Raw genomic sequence first — 19,340 nt, forward strand, 5'->3', positions numbered from 1 at the left:
AGTCACATCAAAAGTATGTTATCTATTCTTAACATTCAAAAGCAGAATTTTCTCCCTCATTTACTTAATTTCTTTGGTTTTGGTTTTTATTTATTTTTATTTTTTTATCCTCACCCGAGGACATTTTTCCATTTTTTTGTTCTGATAGAGTGGGAGGGAGGGAGGGAGGGAAGGAGGGAGGGAGGGAGGGAAGGAGGGAGGGAGGGAAGGAGGGAGGGAGGGAGGGAGGAGGAGAGAGAGAGAGAGAGAGAGAGAGAGAGAAACATCGACGTGAAAGGGACACACTGAGTGGCTGCCACCCACACGACCCAACCAGGGCTGGGGACAAACTGCAACCGAGGTATGTGCCCTTAGCGGGAACCGAACCTGAGTCTCTTTGGACTGCAGGCCGACGCTCTAACTGCTGAGCCAAACCAGCCAGGGCTTGGTTTTGGCTTTTAAAACATGAAATCATTCATTTCTTGCTCAAGGAGAGAGCACATTTGTTGAGAAAGCAGCAGCCAAGGCCAGAATATTCATGTAATTCTCAACAATCAGGTAGGGGAGGCTGAAGTCAAGATTGAGAAGAACCATAGTTCAGAGTAATTTTCTTAAGGTACAAATGCAGTTACTCACTTTTGAGTTAACTCGTGTTTGTGTCCTGAATTACTACAAAGCTCTACTCTGTTATAGCAATTTAGCACACCCTACTGACATAACTGTCTTCTGGTGTTCCACAAAATGTGTGATGATGTCTAGGAGCTTTCTTGAACAATTTTCAGATATGAGCATTCTTTACAACAGTATAGAGCTTCAGAATGCTACTTGGTCATTTAATTGGTTCCAAGAAACATGATGCTATTTATTTATTTATTAAATTTTTTTTCTTTATTGATTTTTAGAGAGAGAGGAAGGGAGAGGGAGAGAGAGATAGAAACATCAATGAGAGAGAACATTAATTGGCCACCTCCTACATGCCCCCCACCGGGGGTCTGGCCCACAACCTGGGCATGTGCCCCCACCGGGAATCGAACCGGCGACCTCTAGGTGCATGGGTCGACACTCAAACACTGAGCCATACTGGCTGGGCTGATGCTAGTTTTATCAGCAACATAGTTATAAAACATTTTCAACTTCAAAAATGGTTATTTGGCCCGGCCTGTGTGGCTTAGTGGACTGAGCATCATCCCATGGACTGAGAGATCCTGGTTCGATTCCTGGTCAGGACACATGCCTGGGTTGTGGGCTCAATCCCCTGTAGGGGGCGAGCAGAAGGCAGTCGATCCATGTTTCTGTCTCACACCAATGTTTCTATTTCTCCCTTCCTCTGATGCCTCAGTGAATGGCATCTCTGGTAGGCTGAATAATGGCCCCCAAAGATATCTGGTGCTAATCTCTGGAACCTGTTAATGTTATTTTTCTTGGAAAAAGCACCTTTGCAGATGTGACTAAGGACCTTTAGATGGAGAGATTGTCCTGGGTTATCTGAGTGGGCCCTAACTGCAATTATGTGTCCTTATAAGGGAGTGAAAGAGGGAGAATTGTGTCAGATACACAGAGGAGAAGGCAATGTGAAGAGGGAGCAGAGATTAGAAGATTCTGGCCTTGAAGACTGTAGTGATGCCACCACAAACCCAGGAGTGGTAGCAGCCACCTCTATACTTGTCCTCCTTTCAATCCAGCCCTCATGCTGCCATCAGAGGGACTTTTCTAAAATAGAGATCTGACCACCTGAATCTACAGTGAAAATCTTTCAATGGCATCTCTTTCTTTTTTTTTTTTAACCATAAGTGTGAGTTTATTAATTAACTTTTGTTACAGATGTTTAATGGCATCTCTTTAAAAAATAGAATAGTTTATTGATTTTTAGAGGGAGAGGGAGAGAGAGAGAAACATTGATGTGAGAGTGCAACATTAATCCACTGCCTCCTGCATGCCCCCTACCCAGGATTGAGCCAGCAATCCAGCCCACCACTCACCACCTGGGCATGTGCCCTTGACCCCTAGACCGGGAATCCAACCAGCAACCTCCTGGTGCACAGAACAACACCCAACCAACTGAGCCACACTGGTCAGGGCTCAATGACATCTTAGTACCTGTAAGATGAAACCCTGACTCCTGAGAGACCCTTCACTATATGACCCCTGACTCCTGACACTCCCCTCCCCTGCACACTCACAGCCATTAACCTCAACTCCCCTCACCCACATACTCACTCACCACCAACACACACACGCACACACAATCTCACTGCTCCACACATTTACTTGAGTCAGGCTGAACTACTGAGTTCCCCATATAAGTAGGTTATTTTATGCACCTGTGGCTTTCATAGGCATTGTCACATCAGTAATAGAAGGAAATCTTAACCATAAACTAACACATGCATGGCAAAAATCATTGTTCAGTTAGAAAATAGTTCTGTGAAATCATAAATCAAAAGTAGGATGCCAAGGCAAGCAATCTTATTTTATCCTTCCCTTGAAAGGACTGATGGTTGAAACCACTTCCCTAAAACCCCACGTTTAAACATATGTCCCAAATTATGTTTTTTGATACCATTAAAAATGTCGATGGATAGCCCTGGCCGGTTCAGCTCAACAGTTAGAGCGTCGGCCTGCGGTCCAGAGAGACCCAGGTTTGGTTCCTGCTAAGGGCATGTACCTTGGTTGCAGTTTGTCCCCAGCCCTGGTTGGGTGATGTGGGTGGCAACCACTCGATGTGTCCCTTTCACGTCGATGTTTCTCTCTCTCCCTCCCACTCTATCTGAACAAAAAACAAAAAGGTGTCCTTGGGTGAGGATAAAAAAGAAATGTCCATGGATAAAAGTATATTTCAGCATAAATGGTTATTTAAAATATCTAATACACATGCCAATATGAATGTTAATGTGGAATATTATGCAAATTCCTAAGACAAACAAGTGAAAAAAGCAAGTTGTAGAAAAGTGTGAATAGTTTGCCACTGTGTCTATTAATCAGACACATTTGTACGTGTACGGAATGCCTTTGACAGAATGCAGAAGGTAAGGTGGGGGCTTCTGGAGAGAGGGACAGAGCTGAGGGACAGGGAAGACAGGGAGACTTCTTCACTGAATGTCCTCTTGTAACTTGTGCATGTGTGGTCTTAAAATTGAAAACATTTTTCTCAAGTCAAAGACATAACAAGGAGGTTGTATTCTGGCCATTAACATTAATGAGAGCTGGTGGGTTAATTTTTCTATTGAGCTCTGGGAGATTAGATAAAAATAATTTGTTTCTTTCTGAGCCTGTATTCTGCAAGATTAATTATTATCACTGTAGCTATTATGTAAAGATGATTTGCTTCAGTTTGCATTAACATTATTTTGTGTTCTTTGCATGTGTCCCCACTGCGAGCTGGTGGGACAGCAGAAGAAAATTAACCCGGGTTTAAAATGTGCTCAAGGATTGACTGTAGTTCAATCTAAATTTACTAGGGAGTTGACATTATCCGCAAACACCACTCTCTCAGATTGCCCACATAGCTTCATTTCAGCCCTCCTCACTGTAAAAGTGAAGTGTACTCCAACCAAATTTATTCATCTTAAGTGCCTCTTCTTTTCCCCCACTGTCAGTTGGGTGGACCTACATCTAACTTTTAATCTACTTAATGTATTTTCAGGTTGTCTATGTTAAAAAAAATTATAAGTATAAAAACTATGAATGAAGAATAATTCCTAAGATTATTATTAAACAAACTTACTTGTACAAAAAGCTAAAAACTCACATTTGGTTATTTTGAGTATTAATGAAATTTTTTGTATATTTTCACAAATTAGGTGTTATTACAACATTATATTGCTTTTTAACTATTACATGAAATAATATTGAATTAAATTCCCCTGATGTCATAAAAGACTTTTTAGAAGATACATATGTATTCTACCTTCTACTTTGTGTGGTATCCAGATATCAAGGACATCTAAATAAAAGTGAAATATTGGGGAAGTTAAATGCTAATATTTTTCAAAAATATTCTAGGTGAACTGTACACCAATGTTCCTAGCAAATTACAATAGCCAAAAGGTGAAAACATTTCAAATGTCCATCAACAGATGAATAGGTAAACAAAATATGCTATATACAGACAATGGAATATGATTCAACTTTAAAAAGGGAATTCTGGCCCTGGCCGGTTTGGCTCAGCGGTTAGAGCGTCGGCCTGCGGTCCTGAGAGACCCGGGTTCGGTTCCCACTAAGGGCACGTGCCTCGGTTGCAGTTTGTCCCCGGCCCTGGTCGGTTGTGCGGGTGGCAGCCACTCGATGTGCTCCTTTCGCATCGATGTTTTTCTCTCTCTCTCTGTTCCTCTCTCTCCCTCCCACTCTACCTGAACAAAATAAAACGGAAAAATGTCCTCAGGTGAGGATAAAAAAAAAAAAAAAGGGAATTCTGATACATGCTACAACATGGACGAACCTGAGGACATTATGCTAAGTGAAGTAAGCCAGTAAAAAAAGGACAAATACTGTATGATTCCACTCATATGAGGTACCCAGAGTAGTCAAATTCATAGAGTATATGGTGGCTGCCAGGGGCTAGGGGGAGTGGGGAATAAATAGTGCAGAGTTTCAATCTGGGATGATGAAAAAGTTCTAGAGATGGATGGTGGTGATGACTGCACAATAATAATGTGAATGCACTTAATTTCACAGAATGTACATGTAAAAGATGGCTAAAATGGTAAATTTTATGTATATTTTACAATTATAAAAGGATAACAGTATATTAAAATTTTATAAATATCCTAAGTTATTAGGTGAACTTTTTTGTAAGTTTATAATGAAAATATCATTGCATTTCTTACTATTGTAATGGGAATAATATTTTGAAAATACTCAACTGCCATATTCTCAATATACCCCCCGCCTCCTCTCCTGCCCATGTTTTTTTCCCAATAAGCTGAGCATGGAGAATGAATTGGACAGGTCAGCTATGGCAAGTAGTAAAGTGATCCTGCCATACAGACACAAAGAAACCTGGGAGGGATAGAGGACACAGATGGCTCTCAGAGATGTGCAGGGCCAGCCCCAGCCAGGATGAGCCAACTCAGCCTGGGACTACTGGTTCCATAGGGAGAGCCCATGCCACAAGCCTTCCCAGTCTTACACTTGACAGGAGATGGCCAGGAGGGTGGCCACTGACATCTAGACAGAGGTCAGGGCGGGAACCCGAGGACCTGCCCTTAGAACAGCTGCCCCACCCCCACAAGGGCACAAACACTGTCCAGACACTCTGATACCATGTTAGGGAGAACACAGAGAAAGTAGATTGTGATCTTGAATTAATAAATATTTATTAGAGACTGAACTAACCTACAAACTTTTAAGTTACAAGAGATGGAGATACAGTGGATTCTTATTATTCATGGTCACTATGTTCTATAAAGTCACCACGAGCACTGGAATAGTAAACACTAAAGCACTGCTCCTGGGGAAATACAGGGTTAGGTGAAGACAAAGAATAGATGGAATGATTCAACTCCTTGAGTGACTGGTACCTTAAGCAGATAAGGACAATTTCTTCTAGAGCCACAGGGAGAAGAAAATATCAGTAGCTGGGTAAGATTTTAGATCTGCATTGGGAAAGAAGTTGACCTCAGTTGGGATGTGGAAGAGTCCAAATGAAGGCTAGTTAGGTAATAATTGACATCTCCTCCCGGTCTCTGCTCTCAGACACTGAGTTAATTATGCTTTTTAAATACTTTATGAATTCCATTCGGATCTCTTCAGGGTCATTCTCAAGATTTGAGTGCACCAGCTTCAGCTTGTTCAAGGGTGGTGCTTAAAAAGAAAAATAAGGTAATTAGGCGTGAACTTTTACTAAAGGCCATTTCTAGTTCCAAATGATCTGAGTCTTACAGAAACTAACTCGTTTAACTTTCTAAAGTCCAAAAATAAAGTTGTATTTTGCTTGACACAATTTAATACAGGAAGGTTTCACCACACTGCCACCTGACACTAGAATGACAACTCTACAAGCCACACCCAGGTCCTCTCTGTTCTTATACCAGAAAGAAGACATTGGTGAATAATGACAGTCATTTTCTATGATCACATTGTCACCTCTGTAATAGTATGTGTCACATGCAAATTGGAGTTTTTCTTGAGAAAAGGCCAGTCAGGAAAGAGTGACTGAAGAGTGGCTAAAGCCAGGTGTTTCCCCCATCTTGTTATCCCTGCATTTAAAGTGTCTATATCCTGGCCTGGATGGTATGGCAGACCTTCCAGTCTGGCAATTCTAATTTACATGGTGAGAAAAACATATGCCCAGGACACACTTGGTGCTCACTAATGGCACACAGCTGCTGCTTTCAAAGACACAGAGCAATATACAAATGCCCAGAACACTAAAGACAAAAACAGAATGGAGAATTGCAGTTTCCTTACACAAAGACAGGGCTCCTTTACCACTTCCAGAGCCTGGCTTGTGGTGTGCAATTAGCAGACACTGAGTATCCTGTAAGAACTGCTGCTGAACGAAGCAGGAATACCACATCTCGATTTCCTTCAGGTGGCTTGGGATGTCAGCATTGAAGATGATCACCACTCCGTGAGAGTCCTTCATCAGGGCTGGCCAGCAAGACTCGAACCTGCAAGGCAGCAAAGGATCCAAGTGAATATTAGGTGGTTCTAGTTTCTAACAGTGGACTTTAAAAATAATATCTTACTTTGGATAATTAATGGATGACTTCCTTATTATTGATAATTGATAGATGACTTCTCATTGTATTAAAACCCAATCACTAAAGTTTCATGAGCAATGTATATCCCCGAACAATTGATCAAGCCCCTGATACATGCTAGGACGTGTGCTAGGCCAAGGTATCTGGCGGGCAGCTGATTTCTGAATCATCTGATAAAGCAAACCCTGTTAAAGAAGACGTACTTTGGATCGCCGCCACAGTCCCATAGCTCAAATTCGCACCCTGTGCCTTTGTTGTTGCTGGTAACATGTGGGTTTTCAAATTCCAGGATCCTATAAACAGAAACAGCAGCAGCATCTGTACTTTGGAAATATTATATTTTTGGAATGCCACCAGCATCCCAAGTAGAGGATGGGTGATGGACAGGGACTCTCTGGGACACAGATTCGTCAGGGCTCACCTCACTCCTTGGGTTGGGTTGTATTCAGTGATGTCAGAAGATTCTGTCAAGAAGTTGGCCAAAACAGTTTTTCCACTCTGTGAAAATAAAGATAATAAAAAATCTTTTCTGAAGAGCAGAAAAGTAAACCATATATGAGCCCTCCAATTGCTGGCTTGGAACCAGATGTGATGGAGTGAAGGCCACCGCCACCCCAGGATCACCAGGGCAGAGGGCTCTCTCTGGTTGGGTGGACCTCGCTGACTTGTTCTGCATGGTGGGCACAGCCTGCTCTGGGACCCAGGGAGCAGGGGATTCCAGCACTGACTCTGCCACTGGGTGACTTTACCCATGTAGATTTCCTTGGCTGGCTCAGTTAACTCATCTAAGAATAGAAAAAAAAAAATCATTAATGTGAGCTTTTCCTCACTTGCTCCTCTCCACATCTTCAAGAAAAAAACAGTCTGTCACAGCTCATTACGAAGCCACTGAGGCCAAGAAAGGGGAAGGTCACAGAGAAATTCAAAGTCAGAGCTGGGTTCCAGGTCTGGAGACTCCTGACTGGCTATGTCACACTCTCATGTAGGGCTGTTTCTCCTTTTAGATAATATGCATTCTTATTAAAAAACAAAACAAAACCAAGAACAAGTAGCTCTCCTGATGCCTCCACCCAAAGCATCCACCTGTCTATCCCATACTTTCCCTAAACGTAACAACAATGATGTTTTTCAGATCTTTTCTATACACTGGCATCATTCATTTAACAAGCATTGTATATGCCTGAATATAAAACAAAATTTTTCTCCACCCAAATTACTCCTCAAAAGAAGGAAACTCTCTTATACTTGATTCCTTATAAAAAAATATCTCAAATTATGCTCTGCACTTCAATTATTTTATTTTGAACACAAACTGCTTGACTAGAGTGGCCTCAATCAATGCCAGTTTGGGAGGCTTGTAGAGGTCACGGGATAGAATCAGGAAAAATAAATACAATAACACAATAAGTGGTCATGTTGTGGACACCATGAATATTTATCTGTAGAATGAATGAATAAAGTAAATGGCCTGATGTTATAGGAACAGTTTTTGAGCTGAAATACATTTCCAGGAACAGGTTCACACACAGATTCAAAAGGTGCTGCATCCTAAACTACTTCAGTGATGTGCTTTGTTAGGTGATCCAAAGAGTGGCTCTAGTCATAAAGACGACTTGGGTGTCAAAGGTGAAGGTGAGGGTCTTGAATAAAGCTGTCATGAAATGCAAGAATGGAATAAAACAGTATTTCCAAATTAACATATAGCTTAATATAACTTCAAATGTGTATATAGCTACACTGATATATAAAACATTATAAAAGTATATTTCATCTATGCCCTTAAAGATTATATATGCTAGTTGGCTAAAACCAATTTCTTAAGGGGGTGGGTTCTTATGGAAAATGAAGAAACTGCCTATTAGGTCCATAAAGTATTTTTAAGTGTCTACCTTGTGCCAGGTGCTGTTGAATAAATTAGAAAAAGATGAGCCCTGGCTGGTGTGGCTCTGGTGGTTGAAGTATTGTCCTGAAGGTGGCAGGTTTGATTCCCAGTAGGGGCACGGGCAGGAAACAACCAATCGATGTTTCTCTCTCTCTTTCTCTCAAATCAATTTAAAAAATAAATTAAAAAAAGATGAGGTAGTGATAAGTACTAGGATAAAAATAAAGCAGGATGATGTGAGAGAGATTTTGAATTGCATGGTCAAGGAAAGCGTAGATGAAATTTAAGTTGAGATTTGAATGACAATGAGTCAACCCGAGGCTTGCAAGCCAGGGAGGTAGCGAGTTCAAAGGAACCAGGGCAGGAATGGGCACAGCATGTTAAAGGAATAGAAAGTTAGTACGTTTTGAAGAGTAGTGGGGGAGAGAAATTATGCAGAAATATATTTTGTTGAAGCTGGGTGATGGGTACTAGGAGTTCATGTTTTTTTGTCCCTTATATATATTTAAAATTTTCCATTAAAAATATATTTATACTTGTTTTGCTTTTCATAATTCTTTGTATATTATTATTCCTCATCTGTTTCACTTAATAATTTATGTCTTGGAGAATTCTCCATGTCAGTACACACAGACTTGCCTTGTGTTAAACTGCTGTGCAGTCTTCCAGAGTAAGAATGTACCTTAGTTTATTTAGACATTCTCTTATTGATGGCACCTAGGATGTTTCCTAATGTTCAATATTGTACACGATTCATGGGGAACATGGATAAGTATTCAGCTACTAGAGATTCTGGGAAATGTAAGTGCAGCACTAAAATCTAGGCACATTTAAAATTTTAATAATTTGATCACCCAACAAAGCTGTTATCAATGTCTAGCCCCATCAACGGAATCTTAGAGTACTCATTTTCCCATGAGCACCTGAACACTGGGTGTTATCAATCTTCTAAACTTTTCTCATTAGTTCTGATGGGGAAATAAATGTCATCGTTTTGTTTTAAACTGTGTTCTCGTGACTTTGAAGCTGGGCATCTTCTCACACTTATCTGTCAGTTGTGTTTGTGTGCAGAGCCTTGGCTCAGTTTTCTATTGAGTTATTTCTCTTTTCTTTACTGATTTTTAAACTTTCCTTGTGATTTGTAATATATTTTGCAAATACTTTCCCCAACCTTTAACTTCCCTGTCATTTCTTTTAAGTCTTCTTCATTTTTGTGCTGTGCTTAAGAGAAGACCGTCCCTAGCTGAAGATTGAAAACATATCTTTCGCCCTGGCGGGTTTGGCTCAGCGGCTGGAGCATGGGCCTGCGGACCAGAGAGTCCTGGGTTTGGTTCCTGCTAGGGGCACATACCAAAAAAAAAAAAGTATCTTTCCACATATTCATCTACTTCAGTGTTCTCATAATGTGGTCCCTGGGCCAACAGCATCAACAAAATGCAAATTCCCATTCATTCACCACTTCCACAGTTTGTTTGATTGTTTGTTTTTTACACATTTAGCTTTAGTCCACCAGCATTTTATTTTTTTTAAATATCTTTTTTGTTGAAAGTATTTCAGATGTCCCCCTCTTTTTCCCCATTGACTCCCTCCTCCCTACTTCCTCACCCCCTTGCCTACACCACACTGTTGTCTGTGTCCATGGGTTATGCATATAAATTCTTTGGTTTATCTCTTCCAGCCCCTCCCCCTCCCCCTCTCCTTCCCCCTGCTTCCATGACTCTGGATCTATTTTGTTCGTCGGTTTCACCTGAATTTTATTTTTGTGTATGGTGTGAAGTACACATGTAGATTTAACCTCCATTAAATTACCACCATCACACATACATTAATAGCTAATTCTTCCAAGACCAGGTACTAGTTCAGTCTTTCCTCCGGGTTTTCTCATTCCACAGTCATATTTATTAGGGACAACCTCGAATATAAAGTGAGATCTAGGTTGTGGTTCCATAACGCCACTCACTAGCTTGGGCCTCCAGGCCTCAATGAACCAGGGTCAACGTCTGGAGGCGCGCAGTTCCCTGCGAGGCCAGCGGAGCACACCGGGTGGGTGCGGTAGGACTGGGCTCCCGCTTCCTGGGGGCCTCCCGGCGCAGGGCACAGCACCCGGGGCACCCCCGCCGCCGCTCGTCACCCCCGAAGCCGGTCCCGGCCTCACCTCGCAGGGTCCCACGAAGAGAATCTTGGCCTTCAGCATCCCGGTCCGCCGACAGAAGGCCCACCGCAGCCGTCTCCAGCGCCGTCTGAGACCGCTGTTGTCAGCGCGGAGCGGAAGTAGCCGCGCGGATTGGCTGCCTTCATTTCCATGGAAACAAGGAGCGGTCCGCGGGGGCCGACGGGAGTGAGCGGATTCGCGCCGCTGGGGTTTGGGCGTTTGAAGGCTGCGGGTGGGCGCGGTGTCTCCGGCCTGGTGGTGTGGGCTTCAGGCTGAAAGTCGGCGTGCAAGACGCAGAGAGGGTGGGAGGGAAACAAAAACCTGAATTCAGACTCTCTTCTGAGCGGGGAGGACCATAGAGCTCACGAGTCTGGCCTCTCTTTGTAGGAGGGCGCGGATGGCTCGTCCTTGATCTGCTTTTATTTCTCGATTTAACTCTGATCGCTCACACAAGCCAAGTAGCTGGTGAGCTGGGGTAGGAACAAGCCCTCTGATGCCTTTATCACTCTGGCATGATACTGGATACATTGAGAACGGGTTTATTATATTCCTGGCCCAGTCTAGAAGAGGTCAAGGAAAAGAGTCTCTGGTTTCTGTAAAGGGATTCATCACTCACCCTCATTTGGGTGATCTGGAAGAAACCATAAGGATAATAGCCTGGCACGTGCAGTTTCAGTGCAGGTGTCTGTACGCACTGCTGCTAAATTCGGTCATTAGGTCCGTCATAAATTATAGACTCGGTCCAGAATTTTGAGTGAGGCCGTGAAATTAAATGTCTATGTGCCAAGAGTGCCGATAGGATATCTGCTAGCACAAAAAGGTGGTGATGTGATACAAAATACTAAAATAAACCCAATTTTTACCTTTTGGCAGGCTAGTTATATAGTCTCTGTATTACAAAGAACTGCTGAGTGAACTGTAAGGAAGAGTCTGCTTTAATATCATGATGGTATGAATTGATTGACTGGTTAAGTAAATATCTTTTAAATGCCTACTTTATACCGGGCACTCATCTAGGTACTAGGAATGTTCCTGTACCTCTTGAAGCTGCTATTCCAGTAAAGAGTGATGGATATTAAGTAAACAAGTAAATAAACAACATACTCTCAGGTAGAGACAATTTTAGGTAGTGGTAAGTGCTATGAATAAAAATAAATTACCTAAAGATTTAGACTGTGGCCTGGCAGGTGTGTCTTAGTGGATTGAGCATCCTCCCATGGACTGAGAGGTCCCTGTTTGATTCCTGGTCAGGGCACATGCCCAGGTTGCAGGCTCTAGTAGGGGGTGTGCAGGAGGCAGCCAATCAATGTTTGCCATCGATGTTTCTCTCTCTCCCTTCCTCTCTATCTAAAAAAAAATCAATAAAAATATGTTATTTTTTTAATAAGCTAGAGTGTGAAGAAGCCAATTTTGGATGGAATGGTTAAGGCAAGACCTTGGTGCAGAGGCTACAGGAAAGCAGAGAGCTGAGTGAAGAGAGAGCTCAGACAAACCATGTGAAAGATCTGAAGAAATAGCTTCCCAGCAGAACAGCAAGGGCAAAAATACTGAGGTGGAAATAAACTTGGCATGTTCCAAGATCAGCCCAGAAGGCCCATGAGGTGGGTACAGAGTAAGGGAGAGTGCAGTAAGGGATGCTATTGGAGAGATCATGTAAGACTTTGGGAATTTGTTCTAAGGTGATGGGAAGCCTGTGCCAGGATTGCATTTGGCTATGTGTAATAGAAACTTCACCACAGCTAGTTAACCAAGTGAATGATTTCTTTTTTTCTCACCTAATAAGGAGTCAAAGGATGGGCATACAAAAACTGATGCAGCTGTTCAGGACCTTTCCAGTCCTGGCATCTTTGGCATGGATGCTCTACCTTTGGGTTTTTGTTTTTTTAGGCAAGAACAGAAGAGAACAAGTATCACAGGATGTATGGTGCTAGAGTCTCCCCTTTGCTCAGGAAAACAGTAGCTTTCTTAGAATCCCTATCCAGTGATTTCTCCTTATCTCATTGGTTAGAACTGGATCACATGGCCTCCCTAAATGCAAGGGAATCTGGGAAAAAGCAGGTTCTGACATTATCTATGTTTTAAGTATCTTTCATCATTAAAAATTTTACTCTTTTTTCACTATGGGCATTTCACACAAGGCAAAAATATTAAACAGTTGGTTTTAGTGTGGTATATCACTTTGCTGTCTATCAAACTAATTTTTACACACTTTCGTCCTAAACATCAAATCATGTAATTAATAATTTGCCTGTTTTATTTATGACCTAATTGTGGTTCTTTTATTAATTAAATCTAATGAAAAAAGATCCTTTACTGAGCTGATGACTAGACCTACATTTAATTTTCTTGCAGTATATGAAGTATTGTACCAGAGTATTAAAAGATATGTAATATTTTATTGATAAACCTATCATTTAAAAGTAATACATTTTAGGATATCATCATTTGGATGTGAATCATGTAAATGTTGATTATATGCACTGTTATACATTTAGTGTTTCCAGAGATTCACTTAATTGCCTTTTTGCCCACCTGTATTATGTAGTCTATTTGCAGTTGTTTTTTAAAAAGTGACATTAAAAGAATAGTTTATATAGAGAAGCATTAGTGGATGTTAATTGTCTCCCTATTGGTATTTAAGAGTGTTCATTCAACTGCTTTGCTAGTTAGAAAGCTGTATTTTCAGAGTAAAAGTGTGTAAACTAAAAATTAGGAATAAAGCAATTTTCGTATATATATATATTTTTCTAATCCTCACCTGAGGATGTTTTTTCCATCTATCTTCAGATAGAGTATGAGGGAGGGAGGGAGGGAGAGAGAGAGAGAGAGACATTGATGTGAGGAGACACATCAATTGATTGCCTTCCACATGACCCTGACCAGGGCTTGGGACTGAATCATAACGGAGGTACGGGCCCTTGACCGTAATTGAACCTGCAACTCTCTAGTCCAAGGGCTGATGCTCTAACTGCTGAGCCAAACTGGCCAGGGCAAACAATTTTCTTATTTTAAAAAGTGATCACTGGATGCTGTGTGGAGCAAAGTGGGCAACAGTGGACAAATAGGTGCCAATTAGGAGGGTATTCTGTAGCTTAAGAGAGGGATGATGGTAATAACATGGAAGTTGGACTAGGGACATATTTTAAAGGTAGAGCCAGCCGGAGTTGCTGATGGATTAGATGTCACATGTGAGGGAAAGAGGAGTTAAAGATGACTTCTGGGACATTGACTTATGTGGTTTCATAAATGAGTTTTTCCATTACCAGACAAGAAGACCAGGGGAGGAGCAGGGTTAGGGAGTGGGAGAGTAAGAGTTCTGTTTTTATGTCAGTTTTGAAATACCTATTGGTTATTGAGAACAAATAGGACATAAGAATCTGTACCTTATGGGAGAGGTCAGGACTAGAGATATCAATCAGCACATGGAATGCCATTAAAACCATGGACTAGATAGAACAAGTAGGGAGTAAATGTAGGCATAGAAGATAAGTGTAGACAGAGAGTGCCCTGGGACACTCTGCTGTTTAGAGGAGAACCCAGCACAGAAGACTGAAAAAGAATATCCATTCTGCGTTTATTCTTGTGTTTGGTGTAAGTTGGTGGTCTAGTTTCATTTCATTGCATGTAGCTGTTCAATTTTCCCAGCACCATTTATTGAAGAGACTGTCTTTATTCCATTGTATTCTCTTGCCTCCTTTGCCAAATATTAATTGAGGATAATGTCTTGGGTTGATTTCTGGGTTCTCTGTTCTGTTCCATTGATCTATATGCCTGGTTTTGTGCCAGAACCAGGCTGTTTTGATTACAATGGCTCTGTAGTATAACTTAATATCCAGTATTGTGATCCCTCCTACTTTGTTCTTCTTTTTCAAGATTGCTGTAGCTATTCGGGGTCTTTTTTGGTTCCATATGAACTTTTGGAGTATTTGTTCTAGATCTGTGAAGTGTGTGGTTGGTATTTTAATAGAGATTGCATTGAATCGATAGATTGCTTTTTTTTTTTCCAAATCTTTATTGTTGGATGTAAAATGTATTACAGATGTTCCACATTTTTCCCCCATTGACCCCCTCCTCCCCACTCCCGCCCCCTCCCACCTTTTCCCACACTATTGTCTGTGTCCATTGGTTATGCATATAAGTTCTTTGGTTTATTTCTTCCCACCCCCCCCCCAACCCCTTTCCCTTTGAGGTTTGTCAGTCTAGCAATGAATTTGTGCTTCTTAATCCCTTCACCTTTTTCACCCATTCCCCCAACCCCCCTCCCAACTGGCAACCAACAAAATGTTCTCCGTATCTATGAGAATGTTTCTGTTCTACCTGTTCATTTTGTTTGTAGATTCCATTGTTGATAGATATGTATTCATTGCCATTTTGTTTGTTCATACATTTTATCTTTTTCTTCAAAAAGACCCTTCATCATTTCATATAACGGTTTGGTAGTGATGAACTCCTTTAACTTTTTCTTGTCTGGGAAAGTTTTTATATGTCCATCGATTCTAAATGACAGCTTTGCAGGATAGAGTAATTTTGGTTGTAGGTTCTTGGTTTTCATCACTCTGAATATTTCTTGCCACTCCCTTCTGGCCTGCAAAGATTCTTTTGAGAAATCAGCTGACAGCCTAATGGGAACTCCCTTGTACGTAACTAGCTGCCTTTGTCTTGCTGCTTTTAAGATTCTCTCTTTGTCTTGAACCTTTTGCATTTTGATGATGATGTGTCTTGGTGTGGGCCTCTTGGGGTTCATCTTGTTTGGGACTCTCTGTGCTTCCTGGACTTGTATGTCTATTTCCTTCACCAAGTTAGGAAAGTTTTCTGCCATTATTGTTTCAAACAGGTTTTTGATTTCTTGTTCTCTCTCTTCTTCTTCTGGCACCCCCAAGGTGCGAATGTTGGCACGCTTGAAGTTGTCCCAGAGGCTCCTTACACTATCCTCATTTTTTTGGATTCTTTTTTCTTTTTGCTGTTCTGATTGGGTATTTTTTGCTTCCTTATATTCCAAATCGATGGTTTGCTCCTTGGATTTACATACTCTATTATTGAAGCTGTGTAAATTATTCTTTATTTCAGTTAATGCCTCCTTCAATTCTAACTGTGTATCCATGATTTCTAACTGGTCCTTTTTTATGCTCTTGAGGCCCTCCCTAAGTTCACTGAGATTCTCACTAAGTTCATTGAGCATCCTTATAAGCAGTATTTTGAACTCAGTATCTGTTAGGTTGCTTATCTCCATTTCGCTTAGTTCTTTTATTGGGGTTTTGTTCTGTTCTTTCATTTGGGACCTGTTTCTTTGTCTCCTCATTTTGGCTGCCTCCCTGTGTTTGTTTCAGTGTATTACTTAATGAGAGTATGGGGCTCACTGAGACCAGATGCTGCTCGTTTGAAAGAATTTAGGAAAAATATGAAGCAGGATCCAAGACCGGCCAATCCTATGGTTAAGCAAGTGGCAACAGCTTGGGTGGGCTTGAAAGTTGGGTGGGGTGGGGCGGGGCCTCAAGGAGTCACCAGGGCAGGGCTACCAGTGTGAGCCAGGTTGCTGGAGTCCCAGATATGGAGACTGCCTGCTGCCCTCGGGGAAGGGCTCACCAAAGGAACAAAGGCCTCTTACAGCACGTTTGTCCCAGAGAAAGCCCCCTCTCCAGCCCTGCTCCAGTGCCAAACAGCTCAGTTCTTCCCTGTATGTCTCTGGTGCCCCTTGAGCTGCCTCCCCTCCAAGCTTAGAGGGAGAGATTCCGATAAGTCCGTGCGCGGGCCCTTTAGGGAGCTGCCTGGGGCTCCAGCCGCTTCAGCTTCCCTGAGCCTCAGTTTCCGCTGGTTTTTCCAGCCAGAAGTTATGGGGACTTCTCTTCCTGGCACTGGAACCCTGAGCAGGGCACCTGGTGTGGGACGGGGACCCCTCAGTCCTCAGGAAGGACCTTCCCAGCCGCGGGAGCCTCCTGATTTTTATCCGCCACACTTGGGTGTGGGACCAGCCCGTCGTGCCGCCGCCGCCCCTCCTACCAGTCTGGATGTAGCTGCTTTTTAAATTCTGTAGTTGTAGGACTTCCATTCAGCTTGATTTCAGGCGGTTTTGAATGATGGTTGTTCTGTAGTTTAGTTGTAACTTTGATGTGGTTGTGGGAGGACGCGATACCGCGTTTACCTAGGCCGCCATCTTGACCGGAAGTCCCGATTGCTTTGAGTAGTATGAACATTTTAATGATCTTGATTCTTCCAACCCATGGACATGGTATATGCTTCCACTTTTTTATATCTTCCTCTATTTCTTTCTTTAATGTCCTGTTGTTTTCTGAGAACAGGTTTTTTTTTTTTTTTACTTCCTTGGTTAAGTTTATTCGTAGGTATCTTAATTTTTTTGTTGCAATGGTAAAGGGGATTTTTTTTTTAGTTTCTCTTTCTGTGTGTTCATTATTTTTTTTTTTTTTTTTTATCCTCACCCGAGGACATTTTTTCCATTTTTTGATCAGGTAGAGTGGGAGGGAGAGAGAGGAACAGAGAGAGAGGAACAGAGAGAGAGAGAGAAACATCGACGTGAAAGGAACACATCGAGTGGCTGCCACCCGCACAACCGACCAGGGCCGGGGACAAACTGCAACCGAGGTACGCGCCCTTAGCGGGAACCGAACCCCGGTCTCTCAGGACCGCAGGCCGACGCTCTAACCGCTGAGCCAAACCGGCCAGGGCTGTGTGTTCATTATTGATATATAAAAATGTCAATGATTTTTGGATGTTGATTTTTGTATCTTGCTACTTTGCCAAATTCATTTATAAAATCTAGTAGTTTTTTAGTGGGATCCTTAGGGTTTTCTACGTACAATATCATGTCATCTGTGAATAATGACAGTTCCATTTTCTCCTTTCTATTTTGAATGCCTTTTATTTTTTCTTCTTGTCTGGTTGCTGTGGCTGAGACTTCCAGTACTATGCTGAATAAGAGTGATAAAAGTGGACATCCCTATCTTGTTCCTGTTCTTAAGGGAAATCTCTTACCCTTTGAGATGACATAGAGCGACCTGGAGAGTATTATGCTAAGCAAAATAAGCCAATCAGAGAAAGACAAATATCACATAATCTTACTTATTTGTGGAATATAATGAACAAAATAAGCTGATGAACAAAATAGACCCAGAGACATGGAAGTAGGGAACAGATTGACAAACTTCAGAGGGAAGAGGAGGGTGGAAAGAGATAAACCAAAGAACTTATATGCATAGATGCATAACCAATGGACACAGACAACAGTATGGTGAAGGTGGGGAGCGGGGGAGAGTGGGAAGGAGGATGTTAAGGGGGTGAGGAGAGACATCTGTAATTTGAAAAAAGTTAATAAATTAAGTACTAAAAAGAAAAAGCATACAGTTGGGTCTCCCCATCTAAAAAAAAAAAAAAAAATCCAGAGAGGTGTGAGGAAAACTAGGAGCGAGCTGGCATCATGTAAGTCAGGTGAGGATGGTGTTGCATGAGAGAGAGTGATCCCTTTTGTGAAATGCTTCTAAGAGATCCAGTGATGTCAAGGAAAGTGACAACCGAGAATCTACTACTGAATGTGGTAAAATGGAAATTATTGATCACTTTTTTAATTTATCCTCACTGGAGGACATTTTTGCATTTATCTTCAGATAGAGCGGGAGGGAGAGAGGGGGGAAGAGAGAGAGAGAAACATGGATGTAAGAGAGACACATCGACTGGCTGCCACCCACACTTCCCCAACTGGTGCCGGGAACAAACTGCAACTGAGGTACATGCCCTTAGCGGGAACCAAACCTGGGTCTCTCTGGTCCACGGGCCAACATTCTAACTGCTGAGCCAAAACAGCCAAGGCTATTGATCACTTTAAAAAAAATACTTTTCATGCCCTGGCTAGTTTCTCAGTGGTTAGAGTATTGACCAGCAGACCAAAGATCATGGGTTTGATTCCCGGTCAAGGGCATGTACCTGGGTTGCAGGTTTGATCTCCAGCCCCAGTTGGGGTTGGGCGGGAGGAAACCAATGTGTCTCTCACATCCATGTTTCTCTCTCTCTCTCTCTTCCTACTTCCCACTCTATCTAAAGTTCAATGGAAAAATATCCTCAGGTGAGGGAAAAAAATACTTTTCACTTAATATCTTTAAACATATGTCCACACATAGATGTAGTTTTATAATAATGGCTAAATATGATTATGCACTTGCTTTCTTTTGGTGCAATTTCTTTTTTCTTATTTTTCTTTGGCTCCTTTACTTCACTCCTGACTTCTCCCCTTCCATCTCATTACCTAAAGTTTTTGTTCCAGTGAAGAGACAATGAGTAAACCCCCAATAGGGAATCCATGCTAACAAACTTGGATGCATCCTTCAATATTTTTCTTCATACCTCTCATATATCTCCATTCTACATAGTTCTATATACATACAAATCTGTAACAGTTGCCAAAACGTGACTCTCCTGATTTTGGCTGAGGCTTTAAAGGCTCACAAAACATGTTGTGTCTTCCAGATTCTAGTCCGTTTCTGTAGAACTTAGCACATCACCTGGAAGTTATCAAAGAGTCGAGAGGTTGAAGAGGGAGACAGACAATTTCTTTGGAGAGTATGCGGTTTGCTCACCTTGGGTCAAGTGAGAGTTGGGGACTCAAAGAACCTTTGGC

At 41.9% G+C, this 19,340-nt stretch overlaps 1 protein-coding gene across 6 annotated transcripts; it reads right to left on the minus strand.

Moving 5' to 3' along the window:
• Window positions 1-5,280: 5,280 nt before the first annotated feature.
• On the minus strand, window positions 5,281-10,853 carry IFT22 (intraflagellar transport 22). 6 transcript variants are annotated; one of them, XM_036279411.1, is made up of 6 exons: window positions 10,721-10,842; window positions 7,433-7,468; window positions 7,105-7,181; window positions 6,887-6,976; window positions 6,388-6,590; window positions 5,281-5,781 (listed from the first exon to the last, which is right to left on the minus strand). In XM_036279411.1, the coding sequence occupies exons 5-6, from the start codon at window positions 6,563-6,565 to the stop codon at window positions 5,633-5,635; spliced, it is 327 nt and encodes a 108-aa protein (XP_036135304.1). In that variant the 5' UTR covers window positions 6,566-6,590; window positions 6,887-6,976; window positions 7,105-7,181; window positions 7,433-7,468; window positions 10,721-10,842; the 3' UTR covers window positions 5,281-5,632. The 6 variants fall into 6 exon arrangements, with proteins under 6 accessions (XP_036135304.1, XP_036135305.1, XP_036135303.1 ...); XM_036279412.1 differs by having other exon boundaries at window positions 7,412-7,468; XM_036279410.1 differs by lacking the exon at window positions 7,433-7,468 and having other exon boundaries at window positions 6,409-6,590; window positions 10,721-10,853.
• Window positions 10,854-19,340: the final 8,487 nt, after the last annotated feature.

Source organism: Molossus molossus, unplaced genomic scaffold (genome assembly GCF_014108415.1).
Source record: "Molossus molossus isolate mMolMol1 unplaced genomic scaffold, mMolMol1.p scaffold_m16_p_3, whole genome shotgun sequence".
Taxonomy (NCBI): Eukaryota; Metazoa; Chordata; class Mammalia; order Chiroptera; family Molossidae; genus Molossus; species Molossus molossus.

Excerpts from the sequence above, each read along its gene's own strand:
- IFT22 (XM_036279409.1), bottom strand. The coding sequence starts at position 10,759 with ATGCTGAAGGCCAAGATTCTCTTCGTGGGACCCTGCGAG. Across the intron at positions 7,182-10,720 it reads TCTTCGTGGGACCCTGCGAG|AGTGGAAAAACTGTTTTGGC; the intron begins GTGAGGCCGGGA and ends TTATTTTCACAG. Across the intron at positions 6,591-6,886 it reads GACTGTGGCGGCGATCCAAA|GTTCGAGTCTTGCTGGCCAG; the intron begins GTACGTCTTCTT and ends GCTGCCTTGCAG.